Below are 20,318 nucleotides of genomic sequence, written 5' to 3' on the forward strand. Positions count from 1 at the left end.
TCATGGAATGTCGCGCTTTATGCAGCTCAAAGGATACACAAGAAATGGTAAGATGAGGATACGTGCGGGTGGCTTGGGAAAAACGGCTCTGACGGCGGCCAGCTTGCTCTCCGCCGTGACGCGGCTCTCCCCGTCGAGCACGTGAGAGGCGTGCACCCGCTCGCGCAGCTTCAGCCTCAGCTCGTGCACCAGCGTCTGGGCGCGCGGAACGAACCGTTGGTCAGCGATGGCCTCCGAGTAGAGCACGTTCCAGACGGGCAACAACACGCGCCGGCTCAGCCGAAGGCAACGCTCATCGTCACTGCCACCGCTCCCTTTCTTGCCGCCCAGCACTGCCACGAGCGAGAGAGAGAGAGAGAGAGAGAGAGAGAGAGAGAGAGACAGAAAACTTTATTGTCGCTCAATGGATTACCGAGCAGGTGGCCTCAGTCCAGGCCGAGACAACGGCTGACGCGCGTGGCGCTTTTCTTGCGCTGGAATGGCGCGCGTCGGCGGCGGTCAGGGAAAGATTTTAACGCCGGTCCGTGTCTTTCCACAACGTTTGTATTTAAAAATTTTTTGGGTTCTACGCGTGAAAAACACGATCTGATTACAAGGCACGGCGTAGTGGGGTGCTCCCGATTGCACTTTTGACCACCTGGTGTTCTTTAAGGTGTACATCAATGTAAGTAAACGAATGTTTTTTTTTCCTTGTTTTTTTTTTCTTCTTTTTTTTACATTTCGCCCCGATTTAAACACGGCCGTGCCGTGGTCGTGATCAAACCGGCGACCTCGAGGTCATCAGCGCAGCGCCATAGCCACTGAGCTACCGTGGTGTGTGGCTTATATTCTGGCCAAGAAAGTCTAACTCGTAATGCTCTTTGTATAGTAATACTGCTTGTGTAGTGCTCTACAGATAGTGCTCATTCTCCATGCTTCGACGCATAGTTTCGCCTAAATACTTCAGTTCTACTGTCTGCAGTTACGCCACAACGTCGTTCTTTAGGTGGAGATGGCGGAAATACTGCTTAATAACAGTGCGCTATGGCGACCGCGAAGTGATCAGTATATATAATTCGCAGTGTACGACAAACTGCGAATTTTCTTCGCACTGTCATGAGGAGTACTGGTTCCTTAAGTTTTCGCGTGGTGAATGCAGCGCGCCATTAGCACACATATCAGAGAGAGATGCCGCTTTACCTCGTGCGATGTGCAGCCCAAGAACCGTGGCGAACGATTGGACGAGCAGCAAGGGCGTCACCATTTCGCGGTAGTGCGCCTTCAGCAGCACGCTAAGAACGGAGCGTACGGTGGACACCGCTCGGATCAGCACTCCGGGAGGCGCGGAGGAAAGGCCGGAAGCCGCGTACTGCGTGTCACACATACCACGTGCACCATGAATGTACTCGCAGATACGTCAAAAACGAGAAAAAAGGGGGTTAACCAAGGGGCGCGATTTTCATTAGTCGTATCATAAGAAACAAACAAACAAAGACACCATGGACAACACATGGGAAATTACTTGTACTTTCTAATAGAATTAAAGAAATGATAAATTAATGGAAATGAAAGTGGATGAAAAAACAACTTGCCGCAGGTGGGGAACGGATCCACAATCTTCGCATTTCGCTTGCGATGCTCTACCAACTGAGCTACCGCGGCACCGTTTGCCCATCCACTTTCTTGGGTATTTGTTTCCTAGTAGAACCCTGGGAGTGTTAGCTAGAGCCACCACTCACAGACCTTGGCGGCGGATGTGGAACGTCCTTTCTGCCGCAGGCGTCACGAGAACGTGATCTTTTCTTTTGGGGTGAAGGTAACTGGTCAATAAACCACACATGCTACCTGAAGGCATCCATGTTACCGGATTCGAGACGCTCGTTATGTAATAAACGAGAATAATGCGAAGGTTGTGGATCATTCCCCACCTGCGGCAAGTTGTTTTTCCATCCACTTTTATTTCCATTAATTTATCGTTTGCTTATTTCATTTATTAAGCACAAGCAATTTACCTTATGTTGTCCTCGTTGTCAGTGTTTGTTGGCTTCTTATGATATAGCAGATACGTTGGAATATATGTAGTTGAGGCGCGCGGTAACCGATGCATTGTGGTAGAAGACTGCATGCCGAAACGGGTGACTCTGGAGACATCCCTGGTTCAATAACTGTTGCTCACTTCAATTTTTCTATCTTCCTGTTGGAAAACTGAATATCAGAAGTATGCGCTATATGAAATACACCAATGTTGGCATACACTATGCTGGCCTGGTCGCATGTTTCGTAGCTCACGCCTTGTGGCCCCTAGTAGCAAAAATCTGAGTTTGGAAGATTCTCACACTACAATGCTAACATAGTGACGAATGGCTATTATCGTAATGGGGTTAGGCAACGCATGAATACAGAATACGAACTCCGCGGGCCACATTTATCTGCTTCCTTCACAACTGGGCGAAGTTGGTGAACACTTCGCATTTTCTAACTTGTCTTTAGAAATCCTCGAAATCATGGAGGACTTGTACGCGATTTTACGAATACGGGCGAGGTATGTCCTGAAATTTAAACTGAAAAGCAACTGCTTTGTGTACGTTTTATCAAGAGCATCTGGCTAAAGTTTATGTGTTAACTACGTCAAAATGTGCGATTTAGTATTGTAAAAGGCTTCTTTTGCAACGGAGATTGTACTCCCGCCAATTGTAAGCTAAAGTGCTGAAAGAAACTTTAATGAATAAAAACGTTCACAGGTGAAGCGTAGGCCTTCTCCTTGACGAGTGTACGTTGTCACAGCATCAGACACTATCTCACGTAACTGTTGTCATCTGATATTTTAATGAAGATAACAAAATCGTTGTCAAAACGGTGAACCATAAATATGGACACGTTACTGAGACAACTTTAAACGTGCTGGTTAGAACGGAATAAGATGCATCTTGATTATTTGTCAGCGGGTGCCCATCCTGTCGCACATATTCTTTGGCCGCATCTGTTCTGCACCGTTGAGTTCATGAGGCTAATTGAGAATGTGACTACAGATTACTTGTAGAAGTTGGTTCTTGTAACAGTGCGTAATGGTGCCTGTATACCTCCAAAGTGTTTATTACGAGCATAGGGAAGTACTTGATTCGCTCGGAAGCAACTTCTCTCCCTATTTTGGACTGAAACCAGACAGAATGTAACTTGAGAACCAATATGTGACCGTCGAAAATGACATTGCATTACGCAACCTTCCAACATCATGTGCCGATAAGTTAACATATTAATTAATTAGTTAATTAATAACTTAGGTGATTTACTTATTTGTTTGTTTATTTGATTGGTTGGTTGACACTACATGGTTGCCATGATGTTAAAAATGAAAGACGACATCAATGGTCATGTGACCAGGCTGTTTAGCAACCCAAAATACATTCACCACACAATGGTATTGAGCAGAAAGGAAATACATTATCCATAAAGGTTAACGAACATTTTGTTCATGACCACTTGAGCAGGATTCCACCTTCTGTAGTATAAGTCTAGAATCCCTCAGCGTACCACACGAAGCAGCCATCAGCTTTAGCTATTTGCCAAATGGAAGGGCGCATCGTACGCCTCCTCTCAGCTATTATTAAGTACAAACCGTGGATGCGGCCTCGATCCAGACGTGAGCGGGAACCGACGGGGCCAAGTGCGCGAGGACCTCCGGCGAGCGCATCGCTCCTCTCGGTGACGCTGCGCGCGACGACAACGACAGCATGTCGCGCAGCACGTCCGCCATCTCGGCCATGTCGTCGTCGGCTAGCCGGGTGCGTAGATACAACGCGCACCACGACAGCACACGGGCGGCGGTTCCGCGCGGCAGCCGGTCCGCGGGAAGGGGCGCTTTAGACGGCTCGACCTGAAAGGCAGTTGAAGCGCGAAAGGCACGCACTTTGAGCAAGTGGCAACGTTGCAATGAGGACCCCTCAAAAATCTGCGGCGTCCTATGAATCGGAGATGTCAGCGCTTGTGGCCGCTTTGTCAAACCGGCGGAATAAGGAAGGCCTTATTCGGCGTTCGCTGACAATAAGTTTGCTGAATGGGACAAAGAACGAGGTACACCGGATGGATGTGGAGCTTAAAGCGTGCACTGTTGATTTAGAGGTCGCTGTTTCAGTTTCCTGTCGAGGCAGCGGCATCGCCATAACATCAGAATGCGAAGGCGGTCATGTTCATAGGTCGAAGTGGACCTTCAATAACATAATGCATTCAAGATTGTTCCTGTGGCGTTCCTCGTGGTACAGTCGCAGCTGTAGGATGTAAGTGATCATCAATTATTATTAATATATCGTTAAATTGTATTTGAACGGCTCTCATCGATACGCCGGCCTCATTGCAGCGCAGAAGGACATGTTGTCGGGCTAGTTGTGGCTCGCCTAATGACTTAGTGTAGCTCAAGGGCCCAACCACAAAGAATACGAACAGCGCATGTTACGTGCTCTGTGCGTCTTCTTTGTGGTTGTGCCCTCGCGCTACATTATGCGATTGCAATGCCTTTACTTCTCTCATCGCAGTCGTGTTGCATAGGTGCTGCAGCGCATGCAATCTCTGTGGTATCTGGAAAGTCATAAGCAATTATTCAGTGTCTTTTCTTTCTATTTGGTTGTCGCTAAAATGCCATTCTGCCGCTATGGAAAAGCTGGAACGATCTGCAACAACACTGACACAATTTATCGTGTATAGAAGACTGAAGACAGTACAGCGGAGTCATGCGCTCTAAAAAAAAAAAAAAGAAAAAAAAGAAGGAAGTCAGGTCGCCATTGTGCAACATTTGACTCTGCATGATGATAAGCGTCAGTCAGAACAAAAGCGCCTTCTATTGCTGCAATTTGAGCCACTGACAGTCACCGTTTTGCAAACCGCGTTTGAGAGCAACGGGATTCTAGGATTGCGGCAAAGGTTTTTCAAACTACGATGCACCTTTTCCCGACACATGCGTTGTGTGGCGCAGTATGGTGCCAACCGAGTCGCGGTGGCTGTGACCTTGCTGCTGGTTGCGCTGGCTTTGCAAGGGTGCGCGACAGAAAAGCGTACCAGCAGCTGCGTCCTGTTGGTGCCCACCAGCCTGAAGCGCACACGCAGCACGGGTGTGAGGCCGAAGCGGAGGGACAGCAGCAGCAATAGGCGCACCACGTCCTCGTCCGGTGGGTCCGGCTTCAAAATACCCCACGACGAGTTCAGCGCCACCAGCAGGTGTACCGCTTCCGTGCGAAGATCCTGCACCCCAACGCGAACACTGAGCTATAGCACTTAAAGCCCTACTGCCACGAATGCTCACTTTGGCTAAACTAATTATAGAAGACTGGTATATACTATCGAAGCAACCTTGGCAAAGCTGCAGGGCTAATAACTATTTAATTTTCTCATTTATAGCCTGTAAATTGCACCTAAAAAACGGCGTGTGCATCTGGCGGTTAGCCGGTGCCACGTATACGCCCCAGTATGTCGCCTTCGAAATATTAAGCGTGCCGCGGGTGCCGCTTGGTTTCAGAGGCATGCCGAGGAGCCTCGCTGGCTCTGAATGTTTTGGGTCGTGCGTCACTTCCGGCGAGCGGTAATGACTGAGTTTTTTCTTTTTTTTTCAATTTTAGAATCAAAAACGTGTATTTTTGCGAGCGTTTTGTGTCACATTTACTCGTCTTTCAAATGCAGTGTCACGTCTAAGCTAAATGAAACTAGGATTCCTACGCCGTCCAAGATTCCGTTGCAGCTGGTTTTTAAGAAATAAGGTTGTTGGCCATGTCAGCACGTGGTCAACGTTCAGGAACTCATTGTGGTTTCTTGCTAGGGGAGGGGATTGGGAGAGGGAGACAATGAATGAAACACAGGATTGTAAACATGCAAACATGCAAAAGGCGACAATGATGTTGGAGTAGCTGGGAGCGTGGTAGAACCAAATTTGGGTTGACTACAGACATTTGAAACGCTCTCAATACATCGGACTCAGCCACAGATTTATTTACACTGATGCCTCATTTTGGTTCAGTTCATCTGATAACAGCCTTGTGTTCGATTCGTTGTGCTGTTTCCTCTAAGGTAAGTACGATAAGCTGCTACTTGTGAACGAACCCAATTATTTCACTAACATCTCATTCGACAGGACGTACAGTTCTTGCTACACGCGTTTCTGTGCTTTGATTTTTTTTTTTTCAGTTTGCATGGCTGAACTGACTTTGAACGTCTCAAAAATAAAGAGGCGTTGGGAGTGAATTTGCGAGCAAACGGGGCACCCCCATTCGGTCGTTTAGTTTAATAAATCACATTTGTCTATTTACGGGCCGCTTTCATTAAAGTGTTTCCTCGATGAAGCAGAAACATCTCACACAGTGGCAACATATGAAGTAGGAGCTACCGCTCGAACACAGAAGAAAAAGGTAAAGTAGTTCCCTAACAGTACCTGCCCCTTATTTTAACTGCGTGCTACGATGGGTTTAGCATGTTAAGAAATAATGGGGAGGGGGGTGGAGCTAGGGGGTATCTATATAGTTTAGAGAAATTCCGACAAAGTATTCTGAAAAAAGAACTGAGTGCGTTAACAATTGTTCGAACTGCGTCATTTATCAGTATTTTTCGCTTCTGACCGCTCCCACGAAAAGAAAATGCCTTGAAGTGGTTAGTTTTAAGGTCGATGAAAAATAGATATAAATTGAGCTAATTAAAACATTGCGCTTTTTTAAACCATAACTGTTCACGCTGTAATATGTAGAATGTGGTGTGCTATATATATATATATATATATATATATATATATATATAGATATATATATATATTATCTGATCATTACCAGCAAGTCATGTCACTTTTGAGGGTTTCTAGCATGGTGCATACCTTCTGTTTCCACTTATGAACACTGCCCACACGTCCTTTTTTTTTTTTTTGGTTTTAGGGACACAACTCACCGAGCTGCTCACCTTGCTACAGTTCAGAACGATTGCGTGTAACGTTTTCGACATACGGGAGATGTAAAAGCGGCTGTAACGTAAGTTTTACATAACATAACATAACAGAACGAACGAACGAACGAACGAACGAACGAACGAACGAACGAACGAACGAACGAACGAACGAACGAACGAACCAACGAATGAACGAACGAACCAACGAACGAACGAACGAACGAACGAACGAACGAACGAACGAACGAACGAACGAACGGACGGACGGACGGACGGACGGACGAACGAACGAACGAACGAACGAACGAACGAACGAACGAACGAACGAACGAACGAACGAACGAACGAACGGACGGACGGACGGACGGACGGACGGACGGACGGACGGATGGACGAACGAACGAACGAACGAACGGACGGACGGACGGACGGACGGACGAACGAACGAACGAACGAACGAACGAACGAACGAACGAACGAACGAACGAACGAACGAACGAATCAACGAATCAACAAAAACAAACGATCCAACCAACCAACCAACAAACAAACAAAAAAAATATACGTAAACGTAAACGCAACCTTAAGCATAAAAAATCTTGATTACGAAATTGCATCATTAATATTGCTTTACTTCATAACATAATTTGTCATTCACAGAAGCGTAAGATTGCTGCGAACGCCGGAGTGTGCATGCCCTACAGCGTGAGTGATGCGCTATGCTTTTTAATACCTGACAACAGGGGATGAATGGCGTCTTGGGACCATGTGCGAGGAAAGCCTCTGTACGAAGACTTCATTAAGCCTGCCCGACAGCGTTTGAAAGCTTTTCACTCTGAGAACTTCGTCAGGTGAAAGTTAGGAAACACATATTAAGGATATACTACACGAAGGGCAATGAACCTTATCGTTCGCGTCCTTTTTTTTTTTTTCTGTGGCAGTAGAGATGCTATGGAGTCATCATTTACTGGACTCAGTCGTGGTGCCTAAATATAGCATCGACTCAAGTGACAGCCATGGTCTCTTCCGTGGACTTCAGGCCCGCTCTGTCTCAGAGAGGGCCTGGCATTAGTTATGTTTGACTTACAAGGTGTCTAGGACCTCTCTTATTGGCTCAAAAAGTCAACATGGCGGCATTCGACAATGCGCAGAACATCACTCCATCTGGGCGTTCAAAGCGCGTGCCCTCTGCGATTCTGGCCGTCCCGCACCATCACGGAGACACCAGTACCCACAGCGGCCCTCGGAGAGGTGTGCCACTGATACGAAAACATAGCGCGCGCGAAACTCGCCTTCTCCTCTCTGGCGAACAGACTGACGCAGCTGTTGTGGTAGTGCCGGACGGCTTCGACCGCGTACTCGGGCCCCAGAACGGCAGTGGCGGGCCGGTTGGGACGAGATGCGAGCGCCGCCTGCTGCACGAGCCGCTCCCAGGAGCGGGCCACGTCCTCGGCGAAGGTGCGCGCACCGTGCGGCGAGCTCCAGTTGTGGCACACGTACTCGTACAGGTCCCGGCACGGGTCCAGCTGGCTGCCCGGCGATGCGCGGCCTTCCATGACGCCGTCGTGAGGACCCGTGACCAACAGGGGACCGCGCGAGGGACCGAGCTTCAGAGAGAAGACAGGCACCGTATAAAATATGTAGGCAACAGTAAGTAAACGTCTTTTCAGATTCTTTCTTCCTTTCTTTTATGTCGTTTGTAGCTAGAAATGATGTGGCAAATTCTGTGGCCAGCATTTACGAATTGCGATAATGATTCATTAAACGGCTAGTTTGTCTGCATGTCGTACGTTGTGTACAAAGCATTTAATTGCACCGATTTATACCTGAGGAAGGCAAGCGCACAAGAGGCGCCAGAAGTGAAGGCCAGGAACCGTCAACGCCCATGACGACCACTCCCTCAAAACGGGTACGGTTTCTATGTGAGAGCCCAGTTTTTCGCTAGTAAGTAATCACAGACTATAATTTTAAAATGGCCGGAGGTAATAGACTCTCAGCGCCTAGCTCATCCTATCGTGTACCTGAGCTGCGCCGCTTCCCAGGCCGAAAAACCGTTCCAAACTGTGCCCGAAGTTTGAGGAATGGGAGTGCGTGAACAAGAAACAAATTTGGAGACCTTTGTGCGCAGACAAATGCGCACAAATGGTAATTGCGCACAAATGGTAATTTTCCAGGAGTTCTGCAAATTTCGAAACGTTCGCTGTCAGCTAACTAAAACAACGTGGGGCCAAATAATCAAAAGCATGTTCCAAAATAACACAGTCGCAAATTTAAGCGCTAAAGCATAAGCATAAGCTTGCTCGTAACAAGCTCGTTCGAGTTATGGACGAGAGGGGAACGTTGGTTCGATTTCGGAGCGTGACGTGTAGTTACTTCGCGACACCTTGGCTAAATTTACTATTCGTCACAAGCTAGGCACGTACCCAGGGAGGAGGCCCTGGGGGGGGGGGGGGGGTGGCGTCGCCCCCCCTCCGAAATTAATTTGCATATCCCTCCACTCCCCGCCCACGCCACCACTCCTGACATACATACCTAAAGCGCCGCCAAATCGATCTTCAGACTTGACAGCTATGCAGCGATCAACATTCTGCTGTTTTTTCTTTCGCTCCTTTTGGATGGCGGTAGTTATCGGCTTCTCCTGGGGCGCGAAGGCCAGTTTTCTCATTGATTTGGTGCCCTCGCTGTTAACTCGACATGCGTTAAGTTGTCGTCATGTATTCGACGGTCTTGCGCATCGCTGTTGTTTCATTAGTTCAACTTTTTTTTTTTTTTTTAGATTGACCCAGGGACCAGGAAGGGGATTCGGTTCGTAATCAGCTGGTCTGTATGCTCGTGCGATGAGCTGCGACCGGAGAAAACGCCAGTTGCGTTTAACTTTTCATTTTGCTTCATTATTTCCCCTAGTGACGGCTCGCCCCGACACTGGCAGATCCTCGGAACCATACACCCGCGATATGGGTTGGTTAAGGTGGAAAACAAAAGAATGCGAAACAGCGTCCATCATCAAACCTTGCAATAACTGTTAAACCCATAAACAACATGTATGTCATCCGTTACCTTGTCTGGTTTTTCCCTAATTGTGCAGCACTTTTCGTGCAAAAGTGGCAGTTGAAAACAAGAGTCGCAAGGAGTTGAGAAATTAAGCGATCTACTAAAGGAGAGAGCGGAGGCAACAGCCAAACAGGAATGGAAAGCGAAAATTCACGAATTTAGCCGTTGTTTGTGAAAATATTTATGAATCAACATCTTTTTATTTAAAAAGAAAGTAGAGAAAATAGCGCCGGAAGTGGAGAATAATTCCGTGTAATATGAATTACGCTCCCACACTTATCAGTCAAGCCACCTGACGTTAGCACTTCTCTTCTGTGCTTATGTGGGTCTTTTTCTAACCTCCCGCGGTGGGCGCAGTATACGTCTAGAACCGCAGCGTCCTGCGCTCTACGTGGTTGTATGCGACTGGTGGCCACGCATCGTTACGCAACTTCCCAAATAACAATACGAGTTGGTTTCGGCACTCAAGTTTGTAGAGCAGTAAACGAGGGATCCAAAAGAACTGTGATTGTTCCGCGAATATATATTTCCCTATAATTCTTCCAGAGCTAATTCAAAGAGCGCTACTAGAAATCTCTATTTTACACATTCGCTTGTTAACCTGTTCTTGGCAGTGTTCTTCCTGCGCTTTCTTTCCAGCGCTAGTCCATTTGATTTGGTTCCTTGTTCGCCAAGTAAAGGAGAGGTGTATCTCACAGGCGTACCTGTGAGATACACATTATTTCATTTCTCTGTTGCAGGTTTACGCGTCTTTATGGCGAATGGCGGGCATTATTCGCATTTGTTCTAGTAAAGCCACCACGGAAACAATCCGCGGATAGACATAAGGCATTGGCCAAAGCTGAAGCGGCAGCTTAAGTATGCCTTTCATTTATTTGTTCTGTCGACACTGCAATCTTGACAGTGTCCAAGCTTAACGGCTGAAGGCGACAAAGGTAGCAGTCTGGTGTTTGATTTCACCCTTCGTATACTTGTCTTTACGGCGGTTGACTTGTATGGATTGTATGGCCGTGCGCCTGTTGTTAACTGTATGTGCGACAACTTCTTTCGGGATGTAAGCGTTTGCACATGCAGAAAACGCCTGTTTGCGACCTGCTCCGACCACTGTGGTTGGTTCCCACCACACATTTCTTGCCACCTGCGCTGATCAGATAACTTGGGAGTGGTTTTCGAATTACTTATAGTGCCGATTAAATGTATTCGCGTACGCGTGGACAAAAATAATGCAAGCGGCCGAGTGATAACTCGCCTGCTGCTTGATTACCGGTGCTGAAAGAAAAATTGTGGCGCCCGCCTATTATTCCGCGTATAACTTCGCCGTTATGGAAAGTGAAGTTGCTCGAGCGTATCAGTCCCACTTGCGTGGGAACGACGTAGCGATGATTTTTACGCTTATCGAAGTTAATAATCGGGGATATTTGTACCAGTTGTTGCGTGTGGTAACGCTGTGTTCTTGCTGCAGGTGGTGTTAGCCTGCAAGTCGTCATTGCCAGCAATCGTTTGCCTGTCATTGCCGGCAACTGGCTATCCAGCGCTGGCGATAGAGCTTGTTAATTGGGCTCGCCTCGCCGGAAATGTGTGCATGAGGAGCTGTCATGACACGGGCACACCTTGTGCCGCTGAGGCCTAATGAAGCTCACACACAGTCTTATCTCACTTATTCAAGTCTCTGTCACAGTTTCTTGCAAGTTCACGACAGAGGAAGTCTTCCCACCGCTTTTCCACATCATAAATAAATAGTGCTAAGTGATTCCCGGTCTCTCTGTGGCACGTTGATGGAACTGCGGGCGGCGGCTGTTGCCTGCTTTTAATTTAATTACGGGGTTTTACGTGCCAAAACCACTTTCTTATCATGAGGCACGCCGTAGTGAGACACTCTGGAAATTTAGACCACCCGGGGTTCTTTAACGTGCACCTAAATCTAAGTACACTGGTGTTTTCGCATTTCGCCCCCATCGAAATGCCGCCGCCGTGGCCGGGATTTGATCCCGCGACCTCGTGCTTAGCAGCCCAACACCATAGCCACTAAGCAACCGCGGCGGGCATTGCCTGCTTGCACTCGCTTCACAAGGCCTTCAATGGCGGCGGGTCCGTGGCGGTCCCTGATGTGCGGTGCGGCTGTGCGACCCTCGTGCTAAACAGTAGAACGCCATAGCAACTGCGACTCCACCGCATGGTATAGACGCAGAGCAAAGTTGGGAAGTAGATGTGCAGGCGTGCCTTGTGAGCACTTACCGGGTATCCACTGCGTAGCGAACACCAGAAGAGAAAGGCGCCGAGCAGGAGGAACACAGCGGTGAAGCCCAACCAGAAGCGCCTGGGAGAAATGATACGTAAAGTGGAGCGCTGGCTTTCGTCGGCCGCTGGACGCCCACTCAGAAGAACGGCCCACATTACAGGCGTTAGCCGTCTTCGCTACCTTCTTCTTCGAAATGGCATCACAGCTCGTGCTGCTTTTGGCGATGGGGTTCCCGAGCAGCGCTACTTTGCTTACCCACAACAAACGATTCGGCAAATAGCGGGCGATACACGAAATGAAGAAAGCAGAAACGCTTTCAAATGGTGAAGCAAAATAAATATTGAAAACATAATAACAAAATGAAGAGCAGTTTAGTATAAAATTCGCACCCATAAGGAAAGGCCGCAGATGAGGCTACATTTGCGCATTCTTTTGCGAACCTAGTGACAGCGCTAATATTTATTGACCAAGCTTGGCGTATAACCATGAAAAATGATTCTGTGAGGAACCGGTTAAAGCCAAAAATTTTGCTTCGTGCAGTTGTTTAAATGGGGTGAATATCTCCGCCCGTTCGCAAGAGTTTTGAACTGTTCTCAAAGGCCATAAATATTTCATGCATATCGAACGCACACCTTAGAATCTGTGTGAAGCAAAGTTTTTTTGTAGAGCGGTAAATTAAATGCTGTAAATATGCCCATGTCATTCCTGCGTCTATGGCGTAAAGGTAACTGCCACGCGCGTGCATGGGCTCTCGCGCACCCGTGCTACGCAATGTGACACAAGCCGCGGGACACAGACGGTCATCAGGAGTGTTCTTGGGCTACCAAGGCACATGAATGGTGCCGCAACGCTGCCTGCAAGCACCTGGAAGGACTGCTGCTGGTGTTCATAGGTGGTTCGGTCCTTGCGAGTTGGTAGGCGGCAGCGCCCTGCATAGTTACAGCCTTATAGGCCGTCACAGGCAGTGTCGCCTTTCCTTTAGCGCAAGGGACTGCATCTGGTTACCAACTTCATTGTTCAATGTTTTGTCTTTTTTCTAAGTGTTAGCTATTTGGCAGAACAGCAACAGCACTTAGCAGCCATGGTCACGAAAATCCGGGAGGGTTCGCGTAGGAACATTCGCTTTGAAAGTGCGCTCAGTTGCTGGGCTTCGAACAAGCACTCGTAATCTTCGAGCCGAGCGCTCTAGCCACTACTTCACTTAGACGGAAGGAAATTTGCTGAATACGTCTGTTCTCGACAGAGCAGAATGCACGAGCTGCGCAGAACCGTGCGCAAAGGGAAAGAAAGCGCTTCGGCATGGTGGGTGTGATAAATAAATAAGTAAATAAATAAATAAATAAATAAATAAATAAATAAATAAATAAATATGTGGGTCAACGAAAAAGAAGCACCACGCCAGCCATTCTCCGAACAGCTAGGTCACGTACGTGAGCCGTGCCTTTCTTTCACAGTGGAAGCCACGGATAGTGAACAGGCCGTCCGCGCTGGGTGAAGTCAAGAACTTTAGGGCAACGTAGCGTCACGTAGATAAAAGAAATTCGCCCGCGGGTGCATACTTCAGGAAGTTCGTACTTCACCAATAACGCGTTTTGGGTCATGTGCGGTGTGTTTCATCGATCGCGGCTGCAGAACAGCGTCGGACCGCCTAAGGTGAGTTAAGATCACGAGGCGATCTCTAAACATATTGAGAAATTGCGGGGCACTAATAACTGCTGTTTGCAGTAGGATTGAGTTATTGAACTGTAGAGACACCAGAGTCTGCCAGTGTTCTCATTCGCGACACCAGCGATATCTTGCCGGAGCCAGCGGATCCCCAATCGTATAGTGATCACACGTGGGAGAGGACGCACCTGGTTCCGGCATCTCGCCCAGCATGCTTTCACGACTTTCACCGAGTCTGAATCCCTCTAGCAAATTCGTGGCACTGATTATGCGTAAAAGAGGGGGAGATAAGCGAGCAGTTATTTCTCGGTCACAAAGTGCGCTGCTCGTGACATGGGAAAGCCTGAATTGCCTGCGGCTTGTCGGCGCGTCATTTCCGTTTCCCGCGGTCTGTGTAGGTGGCAGCACTTTTTTTTTACTTTGCCGTGAGTTATGAGTTCCTTACAGGCCTATGTTTTGTTGCCCCGTAACCTTTGTCATTTTGAAGCATGATGGCGGTCGCATACGACCGCTATCTTTTACCTTTGCGCTGTTGACTTTTACTCTTCTTATTTTCTAAAGCTTGAACTTCAGTTCGGTGCATTTATATTTAGTATACGGCCCACTGCAGTAGCGTAAAGACACTTTTTTTCGTTAGGTATTTTTATGTTTCTTATATGTCCCTAGGTATCAGAGAAGCAAGAAAACAAAAATCGCACTGTATATTCACACCTTAGGACTGAGCCCGAAATGTTTGCTCTTGAAAGTATGGGCGAAAACTCGGAGAAAGGAAAACCGCTAGAAGAACAGAAAGCTTTGGCGGCAGCTTGAAGTTAAACTGGAGGTCCCACGTGAGCACAAGAGAATGCAAAGAGACTTATATAGGTGGCATGTTAAACCTGTGAAAAATGTCGTTGTGCACACGAACCTGAACGACGTGCCTCGAAGGAACAGCAAAGGTTACGAATAGTATGCAAAATTCTGACGTGACTCTGTAATAACAGAGCTCGCGGTGATTTGCCGTGAGCAAGACCTCAAATTTACTGAGATACGTATGCATGAATATATCTCGCCTTGTGGAATAGAGGGTATACTTCACAGACTTTGTGTCACCACGTAACCGTTTCTGTTAAATCAGTAGTCGGAACATGTTCGCAAACAATGAAGTAGACACGTTTACCATGCTTGTGTAAACGTGTTTGTAGTAGGAAAGGAAAACGCTTTCATTCATCTAATATACGCGATGAAAAATGAACTACGATAGTGATGTTACCTTATGCACAGAGTTGCTTTTACACATAGGTCGAGGGCATTTTAGCCTGACAGAAAACGCATCAATACCACATGAATATTAGTGAAGGCAAAATATTGACAGTATGCAGTTCCCCTAATTCCTCAGACGTTTCTTCTGCAAAGACCGCTATACTAGAACGCATGTATGTCGGGCAAATGGAATAAGTCCGTATAACCACTTTAAATCTCCTCTCTACTTTAGTGAACTTAGGATTAAATATTATGATTAGTCTACGAACTAAGAAAGGCAACGTATTCAGCTTACTCAAAAGATACTAACATGGCATTGCCAAAACTTGCGTTAAACCACGTGACTGGCCGCTCAAGGCACTTTGCATGTATTCACGGGCTGCTTTGATGCTCGGAAAAACATTCGGAAAAACTGTATCGGGAGTTTTTCAAGTTGCTGTAGAATTTTCTCGTGGTCACTTTTAATGTAACTTTAATATTTGAGAAATGGATTAATTAATTAAGACTAATTATCTAATTAGGCGATAATAAATGAACATAATCTGAGTATCTCCAAGGGACGCGAAAAGCATTACCTTGGTTCTGTCTAGCTACGTGGCATTTGCATATTTTTAAATATTGGTGCATGATAGTTGGGCGACCCTGTATACACATGTGCAAAAATTGCGGAATGTTCACAATGAGTTAACTCGTCAGTGGCACCAGAGGACGCTCGGTGTGATGAGTAATTAGCTTGTGATCTTCACTTAAGGTACTAACAAGTAATGAGTGTTATTTTAAGGAAATAAGTCAAACGTTGAAACACTCGTGGGTTCTTCCGTGGGTTGAAAACTACATCTCGTTAATATCCATTGGCATAGAGAACTTAACCTTTCGTTATAAACAAACTCACTCCTACTTAGTTGGTACGAAGCGCGTAGTTTATGCTTGCTCTTGAGGGATGTGATTACAGAATAATGGAGATGGGTTCGTTAAATGTGGAAAGCGCGCCGCGGTCCACTACTGTGCATTGAGTGCACGTTAAACATCCCCGGGTGGTCAACATTTATTCTAAGCCCCCTCCTCCCTACGGCGTACCTCATAATCACACCGTGGTTTTGGCAACTAAAACTCTATAATTTAATTAATCTTTGTGGATTACTCCTTGAATACCAGGTGTCTTCTTTTTATTAGCTGCACCAATATCCTTTCAAAAAATTGCCTGTGGCTTCTATAGCACAACTCTAAACCTAGAACTAAATGACACGTTAATTACGCGATGACGTGAACATTTCTTTTACGAGAAATCAAAAATGCCTAATTGCTTTATCAACAAAATAGCGCTAATTAGCGTCTGAACTAATTCATTTATGGCCCGTATTTCAACCTACGAATCGTAACTGGCGAGTTTTTAAGGCGTATCCACTTGGAACGAGTTCTCAGGACTATACCAATTTCGAGATATTAATTTTCAATGTGTCCGACGAAATGCATTGGCATTCCAGTTAATTTTGGGCTTCAATGCATAAAAGAGCGTTTTTTTTATAGCAAAAAAGTAAGTGTAATAAGTGCAGTAAGTGTAAAAACTTGTAATAAGTGCATACTTATTACAAGTTTGACGGCGCATATATCGAAGCCGGTACCATCCTCAGAATTGGTTCCAAGTGTACGCGCCTTGCAAGCTCACCAGCTACAATTCGCCGATTGAAATATGTGCGGTGAAGTCAATAATCAAGCAGATAATTATAACAAATATGTTAATTATTCAGTTAGGCATATTAATTACTCGTACAGGTAATGACCGCCTCATCTAGCAATTTACCTCAAGGGTCATAATTGAGCTATAACTGCCACAGGCAATTTTTAAAAATTTGGTGCAGCTAAAGAAAAAAGTACGTATATAGTAAATATGTCGCTGCGGGAGTACGCGCCAAAGAGAGAGAGAGAGAGAGAAAATAATGCAGGGAAAGGCAGGGAGGTTAACCAGAGATAGTTCCGGTTGGCTACCCTGCGCAGGGGGAAGGGTTAAGGGGGATAGAAAGAGAAGCAGAGTGGAAGGGGGAGATAGAAAGAAAGGGAGACAAGCACGAACAAAGCGCGTACACTACAGAGTGGTAGGGGGCGTCATTCTTAGAGTCTGTCGTGAAGCCCCGTGGACCGCAAGAACCTTAGTAGCGCGAGTACGCGCCAAAGCCATTCAATATCTCGAATGGCAGGATGAAAATAGCGGGCAATTAACTTTCTTTTTTCACAGAATAGTGTCTTTTTGGCGACTTTCCTTCTTTTTCACGGCCCTATCTGAGAAAAAAAAAAAGAACGTTTCTGAAACCGAGGCAACTACTGGCTTCAGAAATAACGGCTTTACAAAAAATGTTCCGGTGTACCCGCGCGTTTCATCATCGTCTCTGCGTGTCTTTCGATTAAGCCAGCAGTTCCCCTAACCAGTGCGTTTCACAGCTTTCTACACCCTGTCAAGTAAACTTGTAAGCAGGAGAGCAGTAGCCGCATAGAACATAAGAAAATAGTTTTCTTGTATACATCATTCTACTGTCCGGCTTCGCTTGCTTGCCGTTTCTCCCATTGCGTTCTTCGAGCGCTGTTTAAGCAAATAAATGAAAAGAGGTGTTTCTACCAACCGCGCACAGGCGTACAAAGAACCGCATAAATGGCTGTCAAAGCCGCCTGACAAAATGTCTGCGGCTATCCAACCGAGCGCTTTGAGGATTTCATCCGCTAACTGCAGCTGCGACCTGGTGCTCTCTGAGAATGGTTGCTAACGAAAGGAAAAACGTCCCGCCTGGTTAAAACCACTCCAACATGTATAGCCTACTGCAAAAAAAGTAAACGACAGTCAGCCATTGTCGGCAATGCACAGCTGGCCTTTCATTTTTTCACGCGAAAAATCCCTCTGGGGCTTTTTTTTATGTTTTAGACGCGAACGCAGGCTGTAAGAAAAGAAAGCGGCCTGCCCGATGTAAAGGTTCTGCATTAGTCTGAACTAGGGGCGAACGCTTCAGCGAAACTGGTTGAAGCTAAAACAAGAATGTCACCTGGCTTTGGCGATGTCACAGCGAGCGCATTTTTTTCTCTTCTATCTAGGAATGCATTCCCGGACACCTTATTATTCATGCATATTATTGAATAATGGCGAACAAAGTTCGATTTAGCAAGAACTGCCGCGATACAAACGGCGCTTTTGTACAGACTGGCAGCCGTTGCTCGAGTTAGTGCGAGTGTCTCGCTGACATTGCATTAATTGGTCAGTTAAGTAACCAACTTATTTTATCGTCAACGGCATCGTTGCGAACATGAATGGTTGCGTTATAAACAATAAAACATAACGATCTAATGAGCCATAACAGTGTCCGTCGCCTTTGCAAGCACTTTCTCTCCGATTCACCAAAGCACGGTTACTCTTGTCAGACTGCGAAGATTGAGATATATGACTTACTAATTAAGCGCAGCTGTTGAGTCACAAAACGAAATTAGTTCGCAGGAGTGCGCAAAATGCAGGAACGCGTAGCTAACGCCGTGTTTCTCGAAGGCGGAGCGCATATTTTCACTTCCGCTCGCGAGGCATTTTCTGCAGATTGATTAGCCAGTGTTTCTATTCCTTCAACCACATTTCTCATTAGCTCTTCGCGTTCTCGTTAGCTTCAGCAGCGGAAAGCAAATTTGCTAAGCCTGTCGGCGAAGCGAAACATACTGCACAGATAAAAACTTCCGGCTTGCAGACAAGTAATATTAAGCCTGCCAACGCATTGTGCGGGAAATGGCGGCATTATTTGCGCAGCCAAGGGTGGACGTACATTATTAAGAACATTAAGCGGCTCGATCATGCTGGCTGCAGCTAAAACAGTGAGTTATATTTAATTGTTTTATTTTACATAGGTTGTTTATTCACCTGTTTGGGTTGCAGGCTACACAACTGAGCAGCAGCAGTCATCTTTTATACAATTTTACGCTGTTTGCTGTTTGAAGAAGCGTCGTTCTATCATTTCCGACTGGCGTCTTGCCGTTCTGCGTGAGGGCACATCGATAGTAGTAAAATTACTGTTGTTGCTTCTTGGATAATAATTCGACAATCTGGGGCATTATTTATTGAGCTATTTACATACAATAGCGGTCTGCTTACATATGTTATAGCCGCGAACTGCGATAAACAGTTATCACTAAGGGAAACCATTGTGGATTCAGCCTTAGAATATTGTCGTGGTGTGCACCCGTTATCGCAGCGCTTGAACTTTGAGGAACAAAGCATCGAAATTAACTGGCAACGATTTCATCCACTTAGGCCCACCTCCTTTTCTCACGTCTTGCCTGCTTTTTATTTGTTTTATTTATAAGTGTGCAAGCAGATCAACTCAACCAGTTTTGACTCATTGGGAACTACAAAGGTTTCTGCGGCCAATTCCAAGTTTCAAACTATCGCGCTCCGCCATCGCAGAGCTACCCGCAAATGCTCTCATGGCGCGGAAACGAGCTGGTATAGGTCCAAAACAATAAATAACCTAGTCATAGCCGTCGACGCCGCGGCTGTGCGTTCATATACTTTACGCAACTAGGCTATAGCGTGACCGTCAGCTCAAGCTTCGTCAGATCTATAATCACTGAAAATTTTGCAAACTGTTCTCGACGAAGGGGAAAAAATGGGGGGGGGGGGCATAACGAAAGTAATCAATAAGAAATGACGGAGAGAAATAAATAAGGGACAAAAAGGAGCAAGACGGAAGAAATGAAAGAAACAAGAGAGAAAGAAGTGAGGAAGGGAAGAGGTTATAAAAAGGAGACAGGAAGGAGGGAATTAAGAAAAGAAAAAGGGAAGAATAGGTGGAAGGAAAGAAGAAAGAAAAGAGAGGAAGACGGAAGGCTGGCGGGAAGGAAGGAAGCAAACAAGGAAGGAAGGAAGAAAGAAAACAGCATTTGGGACTGCATTGCGAGGGAGGCCATAAATATGATGAGCGATACCGTGATTAACGTGTCTGAAAACCAGAAAAATCTTGAAGTAAAGGGAGATGATGATGACCAGTGAAGGTAATGAACTAGTTATCGGAAGCCAGCGACCACAATATTGTGCATGTGCTGTTTAACGTAAAAAGCATTTCGTGCTTTTCTCTGCTCCCGGGTAATAAATAAACATTTATTTCCGTTTGTTCAACGCAAGAGATTGTAATTTATGTTCAGTGCACTCGACTGGATTAAAAGACAGACAGAGAGAGAGAGAGACAGAAATTACACCCGACAGGCATAT

At 46.3% G+C, this 20,318-nt stretch overlaps 2 protein-coding genes across 2 annotated transcripts; both read right to left on the reverse strand.

The window, feature by feature from the left end:
- LOC126532142 (uncharacterized) lies at positions 1-6,948 on the reverse strand. Its single transcript, XM_055070542.2, has 5 exons — positions 6,895-6,948; positions 5,029-5,211; positions 3,596-3,853; positions 1,180-1,348; positions 1-332 (listed from the first exon to the last, which is right to left on the reverse strand). The coding sequence occupies exons 1-5, from the start codon at positions 6,946-6,948 to the stop codon at positions 1-3; spliced, it is 996 nt and encodes a 331-aa protein (XP_054926517.1).
- A 630-nt stretch (positions 6,949-7,578) lies between these two features.
- On the reverse strand, positions 7,579-12,285 carry LOC129384808 (uncharacterized). The gene is made up of 2 exons (XM_055070392.2): positions 12,178-12,285; positions 7,579-8,498 (listed from the first exon to the last, which is right to left on the reverse strand). The coding sequence occupies exon 2, from the start codon at positions 8,445-8,447 to the stop codon at positions 8,064-8,066; it is 384 nt and encodes a 127-aa protein (XP_054926367.2). The 5' UTR covers positions 8,448-8,498; positions 12,178-12,285; the 3' UTR covers positions 7,579-8,063.
- Positions 12,286-20,318: the final 8,033 nt, after the last annotated feature.

Source organism: Dermacentor andersoni, chromosome 5 (genome assembly GCF_023375885.2).
Source record: "Dermacentor andersoni chromosome 5, qqDerAnde1_hic_scaffold, whole genome shotgun sequence".
Lineage (NCBI taxonomy): Eukaryota > Metazoa > Arthropoda > Arachnida > Ixodida > Ixodidae > Dermacentor > Dermacentor andersoni.